Below are 20,580 nucleotides of genomic sequence, written 5' to 3'. Positions count from 1 at the left end.
ACAATGTGGAAGCAATATCCTTTTTTGGAGAATCCTAATGAAAATGGTGCTCTAACAAGATTATGGACTACTTTAAGTGTTAGCCAATACCTGCAAGAAAACATATCAGAATATTTCAAATTAGCAGATTTGTGTCAAACCATGATTTTAGGATCAATGGAGGATGAGAGAATGTTTAGTGCATTATCATTCTTGAAGTTGAAGTTGAGGAACATGCTTGATAAACATGTGGATACATGTTTAAGATTATATGTAACAAAGTATGACATTGACAATTTTCCATATGAAAGAGCACTAACTCTTTGGCGATCAGATTGTGATAGAAGGGGAGAAAACAATATAACAAATTTATAACAAATTTCTCTAATGAACTTGATATAGAACATAATGTTTTGGAGGCTCATAATAACAATTCATTTAGAGAAGATCATGTTCACAATTTAGAAAATGAGGACCAAGATGAGAACTAGGAAATTGAAATACCCTAGGACTCTTATTTTGGTATACCTGTTACATTAATCATGCAAGATTACTATATGACAAATTCAAGTAAAAATAGGTTCTATATTTGTATTTTTCATTGTAACATTACAACGACATTTCTTTGATGCGTGTTATTTTAAGATTGATGTTTCAAATTTAATCATTACATTGTTTGTTTCTTATCTGTGACAGGAAATAAAGCTGGATTTGATGAGGTTGGGACCTATTTCTTTTCACATAGACAGTGTTCGACTATTATTAAATGATAAATAACTAATTGAACAAGACTAACACAAAGCATCAATGGGCTCTTTCAAGTACATGAAACTACCTTGATGTGTAACTCTGATATCTTAGAAAATTTTAATGGTTTATATGTTGCTTGTGTTTGGGTCATTTTATTCAGTTTTGAGTTTTGCTTTGGTCAAAGATTATGTAAGTCCCTTAAATTATTTTAGTTCTTACTTCATGCTTAGATTCATAGATCTAGTTTTATAATTATTATTGTTCTCTTTATATATTTTGTGGTTTGAAGAAAGTTGTTTTTATTTCCTTTCACTTTGTGGCATGACTTTGTAGACTACTATGCTTATTTTATATTTTCTTGGAAAATAATCATTGATATTTGGAAAGGGAAATGAGCCATGGGTAGTTAAGTGAAGAGAAAAATTGTTTATGTACTAGGTTTCTATGCATTCATCGTACGATACCTATTGACATGAGACCGACATTATTTTGTATAGTCTCGTTAGTCATTTTTTAGTCACGCTTTCTAGTCTTTTAGGTACTAAGTTGTTCGGGTCCCCACATGTCCTTAGGACCATTAAGAGATGAGATAACATGTTTCAGTCCAACTCATGCCCCGAATTTACTTTTTACCTATTGATGTAAGTGTTTTGTTACCAGTTATCACCAACAAAAGTCTACCATAACATAACCCAACTTGAAGACAACACTTCTCATCTTCCTTTTACATAAATTCTCTATGGATCTCCCTACTATACTTTCCCAAGACCAACGCCCCTTCTTGGTAGGTCTCTCCACCATACCACTAATCGCACAATAGACACACACTAATAACTACCACATTCTATAAATCTCTCTAGTCTCAGTTATTGGTGTCTCTGTCACACTCGACCAATACAATCTTACAGGTCTATTATTAATCATATCTTTGTTTTTTGTTATTTTGTGTCTTTAACTTTAGCACCATCCTAGAGTTAGTGTCCTTTGGATTTGATCTTTAATTGGAAATGAAGTCGGATTTGATGAAGTTGGGACCTATTTCTTTTCACATAGATATTGTCCTAGTATTAAATGATAAATAACTAATTTAAGAAGTCTAATGCTAAGAAACAATGGGCTTATTCAAGTAATGGAAATTGTGTTGATGTCTAGCTTTGATATCTTAGAGAATTTTAGCGGTTTGTTTGTTGCTTGTTTAGAGGATTTTGTCAAGTTTGAAATTTTTGGTTTGTTTTGGTAAGATTTTTTAGTCCCTTGACTCATTTCATGCATAGATCTAGTTTTATTTTTATAATTATTATTGTTTTCTTTATATATTTGGTGGTTTGAGGAAATATATTTTATTTCCTTTCACTTTGTTGCATGATTTCAACATCTTCACCTTTTAGAATATAGTAAAATATTATTCTTATTTTATATTTTCCTAGAAAAGGATTATTGATATTTGGAAAGGGAAATAAGACTTGGGTAGCTAAGTGAAGAGAAAAATGGTCTATGTACTAGGTTCCTGTGCATTCATCGTAGGAGACCTATTGGCATGAGACCGACATTCCTTTTATGTAATTACACTTTTGATGCCAAGGCGGAGCTGAGTTCGTTGAACTAGGAAGAACAGTGATAGCTGATCATAATGCTAAGGAGATTAGAATGTTGGTTTCAAAAGTAGGATTGTGAAAATTGTTTTAACTAGTTCTTATTTTGGTCATATTTACTATGAAATTTGTGTCTTGCTGATTTTTTTACGTTTGTAATGACCTTGTGCAGAGTTGGTTTGAAGAGCCTGATGTTAGAGCGAGAAGAATCTCTACAAACCACAAGGACTCCATTGTCTCGGATGACCAATGCTTGGAGGGTACTCGATTTTCTTGGTGTTGCTGAGTCTCTTCACTCGAAGCGTCAACGGATACAATGGTATGGCCATAACATAACTTAATTTGATCCTCTTTACTAATCTCCTCACATCTTGAAGGAGAGAAATGATCAGCTGAGCATGTACCATTATGATCAGCTGAGAGAAAGGTGAGCAAGTAGATCCTTAAAATAATGCTGAGAGAGGCCCTCCTCTTATTGGTAACAAACAACTTGAAACCACAGGCTTATCACCTTAACAATTAGAGGTCTTTATTTGTAAATTCCATGGTGTAGTTGGTTGTAAGTCTTAGGAGAAAAATTGGTTCCTATGAGAAACTAAGACATGTCAATCATCCATTTCTTCATTAGGATCAAACAGAAAAACTACCATTTCTGTAGCAACTTTCTATTGTATGGCCGAACTACCTCATTAAACTTCATTATATTAGTAAGTATTGCTAGCAATGTTTTCCTTTTCCAAGGCCTCATGTTCTCTACCATAGAATATTCACACAAAATAAAATCCCATGAAGACAACAATATGCTTCCCCCAACAATGCAACAACTCCACACTCTACTTTACCAACATAATCATTCTCTCAGTCATGTGTTGGACAATGTTTGTCATTGATGTCAAAGTATCCAGTGTCTGAATTATGAATATTGTATACTATGATAAAGATGATATCACTATGGTTACAAGGAAACCTCTTGCTTGTTTAGGATGACATAAATGCTTGCAAGCAATGTCACAAGCTGGGAAGAATTTCAAGCACTAAAATATGTCCTGATATTTAAATTATCTTCAAAGATTGCTTTCTATGACTTACATCTATGTGTTTAGAGGGAAGAGATTGATATCACAAAAATATACACATATTTGGAGGTTTCCTATATTCTCATTTATTTTGTAATTAACAATGGTTCATAACCATATAAAATACCCTTTTCACAATATTCTCATTCACAATCTACAACAATCCTGCCATTTACATTTATTTCTCTAAGTCATGCTTAATTTTTTGCATGAAAATCCAACCTACAAGTTGGCTCCCCTCTAAATACACGTTTGTTCAGCTAATCATGTATATATAAGAATCATACCTCTTCCATTTCAAGAGATCAATTCAAGAACTCAATGATCCAAGTGAGAATTTTCAGATCTGTGTAGAGTATTAAGAATTTCTAGAGCAGATCAAGGAGAATAAGGTGAGTTTCTTTAGTGGATTTTTTTAGTTATTTTCTATGGTTTTCATGGTGTTATATTGATCAAACTCAGTCTTTTGGAGCATATTTTTCCCAACAACTAAGAGAAAAACTTTGTCCCCTTGGAGCACATTACAACCCTAGTTCGTTGTGCTAACCTTGGGCTTACACAAAAGTAGTCTCAGATTTGAGGGAGCTATAGGCCTCAGCCTTGTGGGAGTTAATATATGACCTATGGAGTTGCAGGTCTTGGCCCTGTAACAACAAATTCTTGTCCCTATAGCAGCAGACCTCGCCCTGTGAGATTTGGTCTTGTTGGAGTTGAAATTAGTACCCTTCTTGAACAAACTTTGGGTTATTTTTACAACTGACTTTTGGTCTTACCTTGGAGCAGTTTTAGCTTATCTTAAGAGCATATGTTCACACCTCTTTTGGAAGATATCTAGTTTTATTTACCATACAAGGAAGAAGTCATTCTCTTAAGGCTCCTAGTAGAAGATAGATCAAATGATTTTATCAAGATAGAAGCAAAATTTCATCAACATGAAAGGATACATGAAGAAGAAGTCAACTCTATAAAAAATAAAAGAGAGGACAATAAGTAATGAAAATCCAACTGATAAAAAAAGAGAATATTGTGAGAGGTTTAAAGAAGAGATTGCTTCCTTGAGGTATGAAGTTGAAAATCTCAATAAGAACTTGAAAAGTTCTCAAGTATTAGATAACATTCTCAATTACCAAAGGTCAACATTTGAAAAACCAGGTCATGGATATATAGATGTGACTTCATGAAAAAATGATGAAAACCTAAAATCACCTAAAAGTAAAGTGAAGGTAAAATTTGAGAGCCATATCCTTCTAAGCTTTGGTCCCAGTCAAAGCAAGACATGTGAGTTTGGAAGAAGCACTTCACCAAGAAGCTTTATAGATAATTTCAAGAGATTCATACCCAATGAAAGAAGCAATAAAGATCAACAAAGGTCTGAGGCTCCTCAAAGGAAGAACAACTTCAAAAAATCATTAAGAGAATGCTCCTCATCTAGGTGCATAAGAATTTTCTCTAGTTATTGTTATTCTTGCACTAGTTTTGGTTATAAAGCTAAAGATTGTAAAGCATACTGCAAGGCTGATTGGAATGGTTATAATTAAAACCATAGATGTAAGATTGCTAGCAGACAAGACATAATCCTCAATGGCTATTACAATTTAGTTGCTCCACCATTCAGGTTCAATGTAGAATATTATTAATGTCACAAATTTGGTCATATAGCACGAGACTGTAGAAGTGGCATGAAATCAATTCCTAAAAAAATCAAAGCACACAATTTACCTAGGAAACCTAAAAAGATTCAGAGAAGAAAACAAATTGAACCTAAAACTGAACTTGCCTTGATTGCTCCAAACACTTTCTCAAGTTGTTGAATAGTAAAAGTGTCTCAAGCAAGATCTATGATCCCTTAATGTTTATAAATTGAGATCTTGCCTAGGTAAATTGAAATTGATCTATATTCATCGTCCTTGTCCCTTGAAATATCTACTCCTTCATACTGATATCCATTCTCTATTACTCAGGCATGTGACCATCTCATTACTCATCATTACTTGTGCTGATTCATATCACCCATTTATTCAATATACGAAATTTTGTAATAATTCAACTTTGATATGGAATTTAGATGCAAAAAATATATGACAATGAAAGAAAATATATCGGCTTCTCAAGAATGAGGATTCTCCATACATAATATGTATTGGTTTCCTATACGTGCATTATGTTACAGATCCTAAGACATTATGGGGTTGGTTTGAGCCTTATATTAAGAATATAAAGAAGTTGTCCAACATGGTACAACCGCAATAGAAGATCGATACATCAGACCCAATATGCCCTTGACCTTGTGCAAGTGTAACGAAGCTCCATTTTTGAAGCATTAGTGATTGTGGGCAGAGGCTGTAACAATGAAAGGGGACAAGAAATATGTGAACTCATTCACTTATATTTAGAGTACCATTTTGAATAGAAAAAGGAATTCTATGACACTAAGTTTCTCGTTTTGATGTTTGGCCTTATCTTGAAAAGTTTGCAGAAGATTCATCAAAGGATATACATGCAAAACTGTAAAATAAGCCAAACCTAATTATTGGAAATTATAGTGATGGGATTCTGGTAGCATCCTTGGTTGCAAAGAAATTGGAGGATACTCAGTGTAATATAGCACATGCTCTGGAAAAGACCAAATATGTAGATTCAAATATCAACTGAAAAAGTTTGATGAGAAGTACCATTTCTATTATCTGTTCACAACAAACATTCTTGCAATAAATCATGGAAATTTCATTATTACAAGTACATATCAAGAAATTGCATGAAGAATGGCCTCTTCTATGCAATTGTCTGAGAGTATAATAGATGCTCTGTCCAAAATAGTAAAGAAAAACTATTTTCTGCTCAAGAAAACTCTTTACCAGGACTATAGTCGAAGGCAAAAGGATTCTGCACCCATAATAGTTATTTAAAAATCTTGCAGTAGTAATAGAAGCTTAGGATGGAAGGAATAAGATTCAACAAGGGGTGTTTGGGCATATCTTGCAGTAAGGTATCACTATCCCACTGTTCATTAGTTTTTTCCATATAAAGCCAGAAATTTTGGAGTATATTCGTGTCAATGTTGAGAATACTTCCATAGAAAAACATAATGTGGTTAAATATGTTGGACATAGATTGTCATTGATGTCAATATGGCAATATTCGAGGAGAAAATAGAGACGAGAGAAGCAGACAGATCCGAAGAAGAGGAGCACACAGAACATAGGAAATTCATGAGAGATTTGTTTTACACATGCAGTGAAATTATTTTGATTCTAGAGCTGTGAAATAGTTGAACTAATAATTTTGATTTTCAAGGTACAAATCAATGGCTTCAGAATAGGAAAACGCGAGAAGACCTTCTAGCCAGGAGGCAGAAGAGAGACGGGAAAATGCCTCTAATAACTTGGAATCTACAAAATGGATGGCACATGTTGCCAAAGATGACAGCACCGAGTCTGCCTCTTTTGCACTGGGTAGTATCAAGGAGGGCACCATGTCGGCCTTCAAGGGCCTCCAAGAAAAAATTGAGAATGCCAAGGATTCTGTCACGGACAAGACACAGGAAGTCAAGGACACCACTGTGGACAAAACACGAGAGACTAAAGATTCTGTAGCAGACAAGACGAGAGAAACTATAGATACAACTGTGAATAAAGCGCGCGAGTATAAGGATTCTGCTGCGCAGAAAGCTGAGGAAACCAAGGATACTGCAGTAGAGAAAGCACGAGCAGCTAAGGATAGTGTTGCAGGAAAAACACAGGAAGCCAAGGATTCTTCAATTGAGAAAGCCGAGGAGACTAAGGACCGCACTGGTCAGAAGGCCCACGAGACTTCAGAGGGAACCAAGGGTAAGCTGGAAGAAACAATTGAATGTGGGCCGTCAGATCATAGAGCAGCGGATCCAACGGTCGTCGCACGCGAAAGATGCGGGGACGATAATGCGCGGGAGACATACAAGTAGGCAGTAAGCGGTATTCCCCGCACCGCCCACTGGGGTTCGGTGGTATATGTACAAGGACCAGCGATCCAGTCACAATACGACGCATGGCGGATGAAAACCGCCACCCCTGCAAGTTAACGCGTATGTAGGTTGCGCAATCAGGGCTTGCAACTGTTGTCCGATCGTGCGAAGGACGGTCAGATGGCGAGGAATATGCACGATGTTTAACGTGCGGGAAAAAGGACTGTGGCCGTTGGATCGCGACGATCAACGACTGCGATTGCGAATGTGGTAGAGGCTAATGTGGGCGCGGTTACGTGGGTTTTTTGGAATTAAACAGAAATGGCGGGGCAAAAGGGTGTTTCTAGACTTTTATATCAGTTTTCTTAGATTTCGTTCCTTTGGTTTTCGGATTGCAATGGCAATGGCGGCTTCCACCATGATGAGATCGTTTGTTACGGCAGGATCGTTTCGTGAAAATCATCGTCCTTCTGTGGTGGTTGATGCACAGATCTGATCGAAGATAACTAGCATCGATGGCACAGTCAGATTGCCTTTCGGAAGCTTTGGAAGCAATTTCTTTGGATCCACTGCAGAGTTTGGCCAGGGTTCAGCCTTACAATGTCAGAGTGCTAGGACTTTGCAACCAATTAGAGCTACTGCAATAGAGGTCCCTCCTAGAGTTCAAAGATCCTCGGGAAAGGAGAGGACCAAGATAGGAATAAATGGATTTGGTTGTATTGGGAAGCTAAAAGATCAAGCGAGTTAGAGGAATCTACAGCGACTAAGGAGGAAGCCAAAAAGGCGGTGGAAAGTGGAAACGATTAGTCAGAGGTGCCTGAAACACATAAAAACAGAAACACAAGGTGAAGTGTTGTGAATGTATGCATAATCTGTAAGAGAGGAAGCCAAAGAACAGGCAAGAGGCAGGAGCGACCAGAGAAGCAGGAGAACTAGAGAAAGGCAGAAGCTCAGTAGGGTTGGGTGCAGAAAACTGCAGCAAAACAATTGATACTAAGATTGGGTTGGAGCCCAAGAGGTTGGAGCCTCAGAACTGAACATGACTAAAGTCATTAGGGGTAGGTGCTCCTAAGTGCAGAACCACTACAAAACAGAGTTGGTGCTTTGGAGGTTGGAGCCTCACTGAAGTCTAAGTTGGAGCTTGGCAACTATCCACAGTCAGATATATATTTATATTGTATTTATTTCATTGTACTGTCTTGAGTTTTTAATAAAAGCATTTATTCCAGCTGCTGGTTTATGTGTTCTATGTACACATATACATATCTATATATGCTTTTGGCAATCACTAGAATAAAAATTGTAAGAAATACTGATTCACCCCCCCTCTCAGTATTTCCAACAATTGGTATCAGAGCAGGCTTCTTCATACTAGCCTAACAGCTTGAAGAAGGATCCGCAGCCATGATGAGAAACCACGAAGCATCAGGAAGACCTCCTTTGTTCGATGGCACTAATTTTGGTTTCTAGAAGAAAAGAATGACTTACTACTTAATGTCCCTTGGACCTGAAGTCTGGCATTTTGTTCAAAATGAATACAAAACTACTTCCACTCTTCCAATAGACCAAGACGAGAGGAAAGCCTACATCGCAAATGCAAAGGCCATGAACTCCATCACTATTGGAATCACTAATTTCGAGTTTACAAAAATCATGCACTGTACCTCGGCCAAAGAAATGTGGGAGAAGCTAGTTGGCTTGTACGATGGAGACTCGAAGGTCAAAAAGGCAAAGCTTCAAACTCACAGAAGACAATTTGAAAGTTTGAGGATGGAAGATGAAGAAGATATTGCAGCATACCTCCTCCGAGTAGTTGAAGTGGTAAATTCCCTGAAAGGATTGGATGAAAAAGTTGAAGAAAGTACCATTGTTCAAAAGGTATTAAGGTCTCTTCCAGACAGGTTTGACTCCAAAATAAGCGCTATAGAAGAAGTAAAGGATCTAGATACCCTCAAAATGGATGAACTCCATGGAATTCTCACTGCCTATGAAATGAGGAAAGGCGGCCCAAGCTCCAAAGATGTAGCATTCAAGGCCTCAAGGTCAAAAAAGGGGAAATAAAGGAATGACTGTAGTGATGAGTCAGATGTGGAATCCGAATTGGCTCAATTTGTACGAAAGCTTAAGAAAGGATCTAAGCTTAAAGGCAAGTATCCTCTTACCTATTTTAAATGTGGTAAAATAGGCCATTATGCAGCAAAATGTCCTCATAAACATGACAGTGATGATGAAGGAAATTCTAAAAGAATGGCACATAAAAAGAAAGGGTTCAATAAGAAAAAATTCTTCTCCAAGAAAGATGAGTCTGATGAGGATGAGTTTATGGTCATCAAAAGGAAATCAGATGAGGAAAGCGATCATGATGAAAGCCAAGAAGCATTATTCATGGCACTCGTAGATGATGATGACTCAAGGCTGGAAGGAAATGTAGATGAACTGTTAATAAGTGCCATTGAAGAAAATGAGAAACTATGGAACAAAATCATTTCTCTCAAAGTGGAAAACGAGGAAATAAGAAGGAGAGAAGACCTCTTGGAAGCAAAGCTTAAAGAAAAGGAAGAGACTTGTGAAGAACGCGAGACCGAAATAGTGTCTCTGAGAAAGGAGTTGGAGCAAATTAAAAAGGGCTATAAAAGCTCTCAAATACTTGAGACTATTCTGAAAAATCAAAAACCTCAACATGACAAGTCTGGAATAGGTTTCAAAGGAGAATCCTCAAGCAATAAGAATCATGCGAAAAGCTATGCCGATGCACTTTCCTGCGTCCCAAAAGATGAAAAGTGCACCCCAGATCCCAAGAATGAAGAGAGAATTACTCCAAAGAAGAATGTGGAGTCAAATCATGGACACTACAGCAAATACAAACTTGTACTCCACCAAGGGCCCATCGCAAATCCAAAGAACGAGGGAGGAGTAATTCCCAGGAAGGAAATCGACTCAAACCGTGGTTGCTTCAACAAGTACAAAACCATTTTTCTTGGACACTGCTTTCACTGTAAAAACTTCGGTCATCAAGCCAGACATTGTATGGCTCGCAGAAGTGAAAAGACAAAGCTAAAGGATAGAATAATCAACTCATATGCCCCCAAAAGGCAGGGACAAATCAAAACCTTTAATTAATTTGATCCCTTGATCAAATTTGATCTGATTTTCTCTTTCTGCTACAATAATGGACACTATGAACAAGACTGCCCACTCAAAGGAAGAAAGACGAGTAGCAAGAACTCCAGCATGGACAAATGCGGCCTGGCTCTATATGCTCAAAATAATGGAAACCAGTGGTTTATAGATAGTGGGTGCTCCAGACACATGACAGGAGACAGAAGGAAGTTTGTCTCACTGAGCAAAAAGGAAGGGAATGTGTCCTTTGGAAGCGGATCTGGCAGAATTGCAGGAAAAGGAACAGTTACTCTGATCAATGGAAAAGGAAAAGCTCAAGATGCTCTGCTAGTTGATGGACTCAAACACAACCTCTTGAGTGTCAGCCAAATCTGTGATCAAGGACATAAGGTCGTTTTCAGCACCAAAGACTGTGAAATAAGGAACTCTGCCTCAAGGAAACTTGTGGAAAAAGGGGTGAGGACACCAGACAACATTTACATTTTGAACAAGATTCAAGAAAATAAATGCTACCTGAGTCAGACAGATGAGAGTTGGTTGTGGCACAAGCGACTTGGACATACAAGCTTCGAAAATCTGATCAATATCAGCAAGATCAAAGTTGTACGAGACATCCCAAGGCTGTTCAAACCAAATCAAGAAGTATGTGGTCCATGTCAACATGGAAAGTAGACCAGAATCAGCCACAAGACAAAAAAACACTCTACATCGAAGCCCTTAGAGATCATCCATGCTGATGTATGTGGGCCAACTAGAAATCAAGCACTCCAAGGAGAAAGGTACTTTGTGTTATTTGTTGATGATTATACTAGAATGATGTGGATATATTTCATAAAGTATAAATCTGAAACTTTTGAGTGTTTTAAGAATCTAAAAGCCCTTGTAGAAAATGAAAAAGATTCAAAAATTAAGTGCCTCAGAACAGACAGAGGAGGAGAATTCACATCAAACGAGTTTAGTGAGTTCTGTAATATTCATGGAATTAAAAGGAATTCTCGACTGCCGGAACACCTCAGCAAAATGGGGTAGTTGAAAGAAGAAACCGAACAGTCCAAGAAATGGCAAGAACCATGCTATTAGCAGTAGATTTACAACCTAAATTCTGGAGAGAAGCAGTAGGAAAAGCTGTCTACACACTGAATCGAACTCAATTAAGACCAAATTGTGATAAAACTCCTTATGAGCTATGGAAAGGAAGACCTGCTTCGGTGAAGTACTTCAAGATCTTTGGAAGCAAGTGCTTCATAAAAATAAATGATGGTTCACTAGGAAAGTTTGATTCTTAGGTTGATGAAGGGATATTTCTTGGATACTCTACACGGAGCAAGGCTTACAAGTGCTACAATTATCGACTGAAGAAAATAGTGGAAAGCATTGATGTAAAGGTTGATGAAGATCTTCCAGTAAAGGAAATTGAAGAACATGAAGATGACTCTCTCATTGAAGAAGAAGAACCTAAAGAAGAAGAAATAGATGAGGAAGAAGAAGAAGAAGAAGAGGAAAGAGAACCACCTAATACCCCTTCTAAGACGAAGTATGTCCAAAGACACCATCCAGAAGAGAAGATCATTGGCGATAAAGATGAAGGTGTGCAGACCCGAAGAAGGATAACAATTACACCCAAGAGAAAAGTCATTTCCCTCCTATCTATGATAGAACCAGAAACATTTGCAGAAGCAAGTAAGGATCCTCATTGGGTAAAAGCCATGGAAGAAGAAATGACCCAAATTGAGAAGAACAAGACATGGGAGCTGGTACCTCATCCAAAGGACAAAAACATAATAGGAACCAAATGGGTTTTCAAAAATAAAATGAATGAGGAGGGACAAGTTATCAGAGACAAGGCAAGACTTGTCTGCAAAGGCTATTCACAAATTCAAGGAATTGACTTTGAAGAGACATTTGCACTAGTGGCCCGTATGGAAGCTATCAGGATGTTCTTGGCATTTGCTTGCTCAAAAGGATTCAAAATCTATCAAATGGACGTGAAATCAGCATTTCTAAATGGGGAACTCAAGGAGGAAGTCTACATGGAGCAGCCAGAAGGTTTTGATCTAACAGCAGGAAAGGACTTAGTTTGTAAGTTGAAAAAGGCTTTATATGGGTTGAAACAAGCTCCTAGAGCTTGGTATGCAAGACTGGATCACTATCTACAACAACAAGGCTTCAAAAAGGGAGTGGCTAGAAGCAATCTATACATAAAGACATATCAAGGTAAGTTACTAGTTGCTCTTGTTTATGTCGATGATCTGATTTTTGCTAGTAATAATGATGAAATGAGCCATGAATTTTCTCAAAACATGTCAAAAGAGTTTGAGATGTCAATGATAGGAGAGTTGTCCCACTTCCTTGGACTTCAAATATCTCAAACTAGAGCAGGATTGTGTATATCTCAAACCAAATATCTAAAAGACATGCTCAAAAAATACGGAATGGAGGATTGTGCACCCATGAGCACACCTATGACCACAAACTAAAAATTGAGCAAAGATGATGACTCCCCTCTAGTAGATGCAAATCATTACAGGTCAATGATTGGAGCCCTTCTATACTTAATAGCTACACGACCAGACATAATGCAAGCAGTAGGAATGGTGGGAAGATTTCAATCTGCTCCCAAATAATCCCATTTATTAGCTGTAAAAAGAATTCTCAGATATCTGAAGGGAACTTCTGATATCTGAAGGGAACTTCTGATTTCGGTCTTTGGTACCCAAAGAATTCAACACTGACTGTAACTGTATACACCAATGCTCATCCATATCATTATCCACAGCCGAAGCTGAGTATATTGCTGCAGCAGACTGTTGTTCTCAGATACTATGGATGAAGGAAGCTCTAAAAGATCTCGACATATGTACAGATCAACCAATTTCCATATATTGTGACAACACAAGTGCTATCAGTCTCAGCAAAAATCATGTGATGCACTCAAGAACCAAACACATACCAATAAAGTATCATTTCCTCCGTGAACAAGTAGCTGAACAAAACATCGTCCTGGAATATATCAGTACTAAGGAGCAGATAGCTGATATTTTCACAAAACCTCTTCCTCGAGAAGCATTTGAACATCTGCGTCAAAAGATGGGGGTTATTTCTTTATCATCACTCAAGTTCATTCATAAAGATGTAGCAGGACAAGGGGAGCAGTTTGATAGGGGGAGTCCATATGCATCCCTTTGCCATTGATGTCAAAGGGGGAGAAAGCAGAAGAATATTGCCATCAATAACAAAGGGGGAGATTATTGGACACAGATTGTCATTGATGTCAATATGGCAATATTCGAGGAGCAGATAGAGACGAGAGAAGCAGACAGCGCTGAAGAAGAGGAGCACACAGAGCATAGGAAATTCATGAGAGATTTGTTTTACACATGCAGTGAAATTATTTTGATTCTAGAGCTGTGAAATAGTTGAACTAATAATTTTGATTTTCAAGGTACAGATTAATGGCTTCAGAACTGGAAAACGCGAGAAGACCTTCTGGCCAGGAGGTAGAAGAGAGACGGGAAAATGCCTCTAATAACTTGGAATCTGCAAAATGGATGGCACATGTTACGAAAGATGCCAGCACCGAGTCTGCCTCTTCTGCACTGGGTAGTATCAAGGAGGGCACCATGTCGGCCTTCAAGGGCCTCCAAGAAAAAATCGAGAATGGCAAGGATTCTGTCACGGACAAGACACAGGAAGTCAAGGACACCACTGTGGACAAAACACGAGAGACTAAAGACTTTGTAGCAGACAAGATGAGAGAAACTATAGATACATCCGTGAATAAAGCGCGCGAGTATAAGGATTCTGTTGCGCAGAAAGTTGAGGAAACCAAGGATACTACAGCAGAGAAAGCACGGGCAGCTAAGGATAGTGTTGCAGGAAAAACGCAGGAAGCCAAGGATTCTTCAATTGAGAAAGCCGAGGAGACTAAGGACCACACCGGTCAGAAGGCCCACGAGACTTCAGAAGGAACCAAGGGTATGCTGGAAGAAACAATTGAATGTGAGTCGTCGGATCAAAGAGCAGCGGATCCAATGGTCGTTGCACGCGAAAGATGTGCGGACGATAATGCGCGGGAGACATACAGGTAGGTGGTAAGCGGTATTCCCCGCACCGCCCACCGGGGTTCGGTGGTATACGTACAAGGGCCAGCGATCCAGTCACAATACGATGCGTGGCGGATGAAAACCGCCGCCCCCGCAGGTTAATGCGTATGCAGGTTGCATGATTGGGGCTTGCGACTGCGTCCGATCATGCGATGGACGGTCAGATGGCGAGGAATATGCACGATGTTTAACGTGCAAGAAAAAGGTTTGTGACCGTTGGATCGCGACGATCAATGGCTGCGATTGCGAATGCGACAGAGGCTAATATAGGCATGATTACGTGGGTTTTTTGGAATTAAATAGAAATGACGGGGCAAAAGGGTGTTTCTAGACTTTTATATCAGTTTTCTTAGATTTTGTTCCTTTGGTTTTCAGATCGCAATGGAAATGGCGGCTTCCACCATGATGAGATCGTCTGTTACGGTAGGATCGTTTCGTGAAAATCATCGTCCTTCTGTGGCGGTTGATGCACAGATCCGATCGAAGATAACCAGCACCGATGGCACAGTCAGATTGCCTTTCGGAAGCTTTGGAAGCAATTTCTTCGGATCCACTGTAGAGTTTGGCCAGGGTTCAGCCTTACAATGTCAGAGTGCTAGGACTTTGCAACCAGTTAGAGCTACTGCAACAGAGGCCCCTCCTAGAGTTCAAAGATCCTCGGGAAAGGAGAGGACCAAGATAGGAATAAATGGATTTGGTCGTATTGGGAAGCTGAAAGATCAAGCGAGTCAGAGGAATCTACAGCGACCAAGGAGGAAGCCAAAAAGGCAGTGGAAAGTGGAAACGATCAGTCAGAGGTGCCTGAAACACATAAAAACAGAAACACAAGGTGAAGTGTTGCGAATGTATGCATAATCTGTAAGAGAGGAAGCCGAAGAACAGGCAAGAGGTAGGAGAGACCAGAGAAGCAAGAGAACTAGAGAAAGGCAGAAGCTTAACAGGGTTGGGTGCAGAAAACTGCAGCAAAACAGTTGATACTAAGATTGGGTTGGAGCCCAAGAGGTTGGAGCCTCAGAACTGAACAAGACTAAAGTCATTAGGGGTAGGTGCTCCTAAGTGCAGAACCACTGCAAAACAGAGTTGGTGCTCTGGAGGTTGGAGCCTCACTGAAGTCCAAGTTGGAGCTTGGCAACTATCCACAGTCAGATATATATTTATATTGTATTTATTTCATTGTATTGTCTTGAGTTTTTAATAAAAGCATTTATTCCAGCTGCTGGTTTCTGTGTTCTGTGCACACATATACATATCTATATATGATTTTGGCAATCACTAGAATAAAAATTTTAAGAAATATTGATTCACCCCCCCCTCTCAGTATTTCCAACAAAATACCTTTAGCTTAAGGAATGCCTTATGGATAATAAATGGGCCAAGGATGAACATTAGAATTTGATTTAATCAAATTTAAAACCCCTTCTCCTATAAGTACTTGCAGCTATGATTACTGCATCATCAGAGCAACTTTATTGTTTGGTTTGAATGTATTATGTCTCTACCTTTCAGTCATTTGTCTTGGCTATTTTCTTACTCAGGTATATCGTATGAAATAGGATTTCATGAATTAGACGATGGTGAACAATTATTGAACCTTGGAGGCTCTAATTTTCATGGAAGAGGTGGCCCTGATGAAACTGATTTAGGAAAAGTAAATATTCTAGATTCAATAATGCATGAATTTCTCAAGGTAGCTCAGCCTATTTGGCATGAAGCTATTAGGAATATCTTACTCAGCTTTGCAGAAGAGAGCAAGGGCATTGACTTTGATTCCTTTAACAAGTAAAAATATTTAAAAGGTGACATGCATCTCAGAAATAATGTCGTGGGTGATAAGGAAGAGATTGTAGCTTTGCATCTATCTTCTTGGTTAACCAAAGAAGAAAGGTTAATTGTTGAAGAGGAAGTTGTCAAACTAAAACTTTCATACACTGTTATTTGCGATAAGGGGAAAAGAGACTTTTGTTGTTAGTAGATAGCCTCCAATGCTATTCTATGATAATTTTATGAATGGTGCTGCATGGGTCAACATTTGATCTCCATTCACTTGTTGAAGCCCTGCATCAGGGCTAGTAAGATGTTCACTAGTTTACAAATGTCAGACATCATTTCAATACATCAAATTGTTTTGTTTTCATGGAATTTATAGATACATTAGTAATGTTATTTTGTCTTGGAAATACTAAATTATTTTGTTCTGAGATCACCCATTTTGAGTTGTTTGTTGCAGCCACCACTTGATCCTTTAGCAAGCATTTGAAATTCAAAGCGTAATAAATCTCTTTTAGTTTCTTTCTAGAAGAAGATTGCTACAAGCCAATGAATATTACTGTGATTAAACTAGATGTTGCACTTGGTACCATAGGTCTTGTAATAGGGTTGCACTCCATTTCAGTCTATGGCAGTAGACTAATTTCTAACTACTCCATGTACAATGACATATGATATAATATATTACCCACATAATTGTAACTTCTAATCCTATAATATACCATGTAATGAAGAAATATTTATCTTTGAAAAGCCATGGACCCACATCGTACAACTTGATAATTAACATGAAATTTGAATCTATGACTTTGCACAACGTTCTGTTATAATTTGGCGTCTGGTCGTAGTGAAAATCACCTAGTTCTAGTTGGTTTGAGGCCCTTGGTAAGGATCCTCTATTCATATGATGGAGTAAACAACCTACTTGTATATTGATTTCTATTGGATTTAGCTGGTTGAATGCAACATGGTATATATTAATGGTCTTCGAAAGGGAATTGATGGTGCAACAACAAGAGTAGAGAACGTTTTGGATGTTGCTTATATCACACTCAACAAGAATTCTTTACCAGGTTACATGAATTTTTTCTTTCTATATTTAGATGTAAGGGATTCATTGATTTTCCTTGCTCCATGTGATGATATAGCTTCATTCATATATTGTGCCCTTTATCAAAACACCGTTTCAGTTGTCAGAAAGCTTAAAGTAGTTGGCCTTCATGGAATCGAAGTATATAGAAGTGATGGAAAAGCAGCTGGTAAGGTCTTTGATGTGTAGATGTTTTGATTATTTATTTAGGAGCGAGCTTTGAGAATGGTCGCTGCATTTTCTTATGTCTTTGTAGTTTAAATTTGATTTAATCAAAGTTAAAACCCCTTCTCCTATAATTAGTTGCAGCTATGATTACTACATCATCAAAGAAACTTTACTTTTTGGTTTGAATGTATTATGTCTCTACCTTTCAACCATTTGTCTTGCCTATTTTCATACTCTGGTATAATATTTTTTTCTTACTCATGTATAATATTTTTTTCTATAGGGGCATAACCAGATATTAGTTCTATGATGTAATCTCTAAAATGTGGTGGAGGAATACCATGAAGAGGTTATTGAAAAAAGGTATATCTATTTTCTTTGGGTTGCCATTTTGATTTTTGTTGACAGTATCATCCACTGAATACTAGTGTAAAAAATAGACTTGGGTTCCCTTCTTAATCATATTTTCCAAGGATTATATCTTTTTTTGTGTAAATCAGCTAATATATTAGATCACAGAAATGTTACATATGGTTACAAAAAGGGCCTGCCATTTTTAGAGGGAATAGAAAATGCAGGCCTGCCAAAAAAAAAAAGACCACTTTTATAAGCCCTGTAGCCAATCGCTGTTCAGACAGGAAACATACTGCATACCAACTAACACAAACTTAACCTAAGTCAACCATAAACCAAAACAGAAAACGGCCAACCACACAGGGCTTCCAGATAGTGAGAGAGCAACTGCTATCATAGAAGGCCGCTTAAAGGCCAACCGAAGCTTACATTCATTGGACATAGAAAATAACAAAAGCAAAGGATAAACAGGAACCATCAGTAGAAGACTACCCACCAGGAATCCTACTTGTCGATTTTGGCGACGCCTGGGGAACCAACAGTAATTGGACCAGCACCATCATCTCCCTTGGGAATACTACGGGGCCTGTGGTGCCTGATGATGGTTGTTTTGGAATCATCTTTAGGGATTTCAATAGAGACATTTTGCACATGGCATAGGTACAACTTGAAGAGCCGAATAAACCCTCCTAGACTCTGAGCAAGCATTTTAAGTTCTTCCGTGAGGGAGTTGATGGAAATCTCCAGCTTGTCCAGCCACGCCGAATTCTTGGCAGAGGCGAGGGAGTTCGCCTGGTAGGCCTCCTTGAAAGCAGCACCTTGCATGCTCATGGCTTTTGCAAGCATCATTTTCATCTGCCAAGCCACACTCTGTGTTCTCAGGAACTGGGTAGCTCTGGTTGTTAGGGTGCCTAGGTCCGAGATCCAATCTACCTCCTCGCTGAAGGCTTTACTATCCATCCCTTCACTCGATTTGTCCACCTCAATTTGTAGCTCTTCAATAATCTGTTTTCCTTTTTTGGAGACAAAAGCCTCATAATCCTTCCGGGCTTTCTTTAAATCTCTAGTAGCTTTGGAGCTGCAGAGGTTGCGCTCGGCCATGGCAAGATTGCAGGTGCAGACTATTGAAATGTGAATTCCTATACACAAAACCGTAAACACAGGGCTAAGCTTTGAGGAATACCATAAGCAGGTGAAATCTTTCCCGATTGGCTCTATATTAATAGTGAAAGACGTGGTGCAAGGGGTTGTGATCTTAACTGAAACTTCCATCTTTTCCATGTTTCTAACAACCTGGATCCCCAACAGGTGACTGACAACATTCCTATTATTACGGTTGAGTGCATTCAGATTGCCACACTTATTACTTAAGAGAAGAGGCCATGCGTACCCCAAATCGTAAAAGGTATGCTAACCTCTATCCTTGTGGTAGATCTTCCATCTTTTCCGATGCGAGCCATAAGACAACCTCCAGAGATGCCACCACCAAGCATTAAGGATTAGGGAATAAACATTAAGAGAAAACCACATTATTCATTGATGATCAGTACCTTGTGAGCCGTCCTCCTTTCCTGCCACGCCTGTGAGGTCTTGCCTTGAGGTTTGAAGGCATTTATCCTTAATATTAGCACATGTGACGCTCTACCAACAGGCGTCAATGTGATCATTCGGGTGGTCGACCGCGTGGTTGGCTAGGCTATCCGCCATTGCATTCGCACTGCACCTGATTGCCTGTAGAATGACTCCATTGAGAGCGGAGAGATGTTTGGCGATGAGCGTGGTGACCATGGCAAGGCGCCAGTGCTTAGTAACCTTCTCAGAATGTGAACCATTTTGCATTTTCCTCACAGTGTTAATGGCTAAGAGTGAGTCTTCTTCCACTATTGCTGCCCCACTATCCAGGCAAATTAGGATTTGCAAATTTTGCTCCAGAGCTGCAAATTATGCCTCATTGTTAGTGGCTTCCCCAGAGAATTGCTGTAGATATGAAGAATTTCCCCTTTATCATTGCGTATGACACCTCCAAGGCTGGCCGGGCCAGGGTTGCCCCGAGAGGCTCCATCAAAGTTTAATTTGTGGAACCCCGAGATAGGAGGTTGCCAGGACAGTAGAGATGGAGCGGGCTGAGGTCTCTGCGCCAGAGAATTGAGGCCAGTTGCAGCACTCATGCCAAATAGCTGCAGAATTCGCTTGTCATTAGTGGAAAGCCTGTTTGCCTATTCTGCTTTACTACTGGTAAGGGCAGTTTCTCGCATATTTTGCATGATGTTTGTTTTGATGGTATCTAGCTGCCTAGATTCCCTCTGAAAAATTCTTCTATTTCTTTCTTTCCATGTGGACCAGACTATAAAACTAGGGCTTAGCCTCCATAGGATGTTTACAGTGTCGCAGCTAGAATATTTGGTTCGCCAGTTGGCTATGCTGTCTTGTATGGACTCTCTGTTCCTATCTGTTTGTCTGAAGATCTCCTCCATCCATACCCATAGTTTATTGGTCCATTCGCAATTGTTGAGGAGATGATTCATAGACTCCTCTTCTTTTTCACAGAGGGGACATTGGGATGGACCAATGAAGCCTTTTTTGCATAGGTTCTCCCAAGTGAGGATCTTACGATGCATTAGGAGCCATAAGAAAGTCTTTA

General features: G+C 38.9%; 2 protein-coding genes across 2 annotated transcripts; both read left to right on the top strand.

The window, feature by feature from the left end:
* The first annotated feature begins 6,782 nt into the window (after positions 1-6,782).
* LOC149218962 (uncharacterized) lies at positions 6,783-13,868 on the top strand. Its single transcript, XM_089386674.1, has 3 exons — positions 6,783-7,248; positions 12,162-12,301; positions 13,755-13,868. The coding sequence occupies exons 1-3, from the start codon at positions 6,798-6,800 to the stop codon at positions 13,866-13,868; spliced, it is 705 nt and encodes a 234-aa protein (XP_089242800.1). The 5' UTR covers positions 6,783-6,797.
* A 41-nt stretch (positions 13,869-13,909) lies between these two features.
* On the top strand, positions 13,910-14,545 carry LOC149218961 (uncharacterized). The gene has a single exon (XM_089386673.1). The coding sequence runs from the start codon at positions 13,910-13,912 to the stop codon at positions 14,543-14,545; it is 636 nt and encodes a 211-aa protein (XP_089242799.1).
* Positions 14,546-20,580: the final 6,035 nt, after the last annotated feature.

The sequence above is a fragment of the Pinus tabuliformis genome, chromosome Q, assembly GCF_031772625.1.
Source record: "Pinus tabuliformis cultivar Carrire ecotype Pingquan chromosome Q, CPIR1, whole genome shotgun sequence".
Classification (NCBI taxonomy): Eukaryota; Viridiplantae; Streptophyta; class Pinopsida; order Pinales; family Pinaceae; genus Pinus; species Pinus tabuliformis.
The sequence above is the reverse complement of the archived record's forward strand: the minus strand, read 5'-3'. Positions and strand labels throughout refer to the sequence as shown.

What these genes read in the sequence shown, in the direction of transcription:
- LOC149218962 (XM_089386674.1), top strand. Translation starts at nt 6,798, where the DNA reads ATGGCACATGTTGCCAAAGATGACAGCACCGAGTCTGCCTCTTTTGCA. An exon ending in GCTGGAAGAAACAATTGAAT is followed by an intron (nt 7,249 to 12,161) that starts GTGGGCCGTCAG and finishes ATTGGGTAAAAG; the next exon opens with CCATGGAAGAAGAAATGACC. An exon ending in GACAAGTTATCAGAGACAAG is followed by an intron (nt 12,302 to 13,754) that starts GCAAGACTTGTC and finishes TTCGAGGAGCAG; the next exon opens with ATAGAGACGAGAGAAGCAGA.
- LOC149218961 (XM_089386673.1), top strand. Translation starts at nt 13,910, where the DNA reads ATGGCTTCAGAACTGGAAAACGCGAGAAGACCTTCTGGCCAGGAGGTA.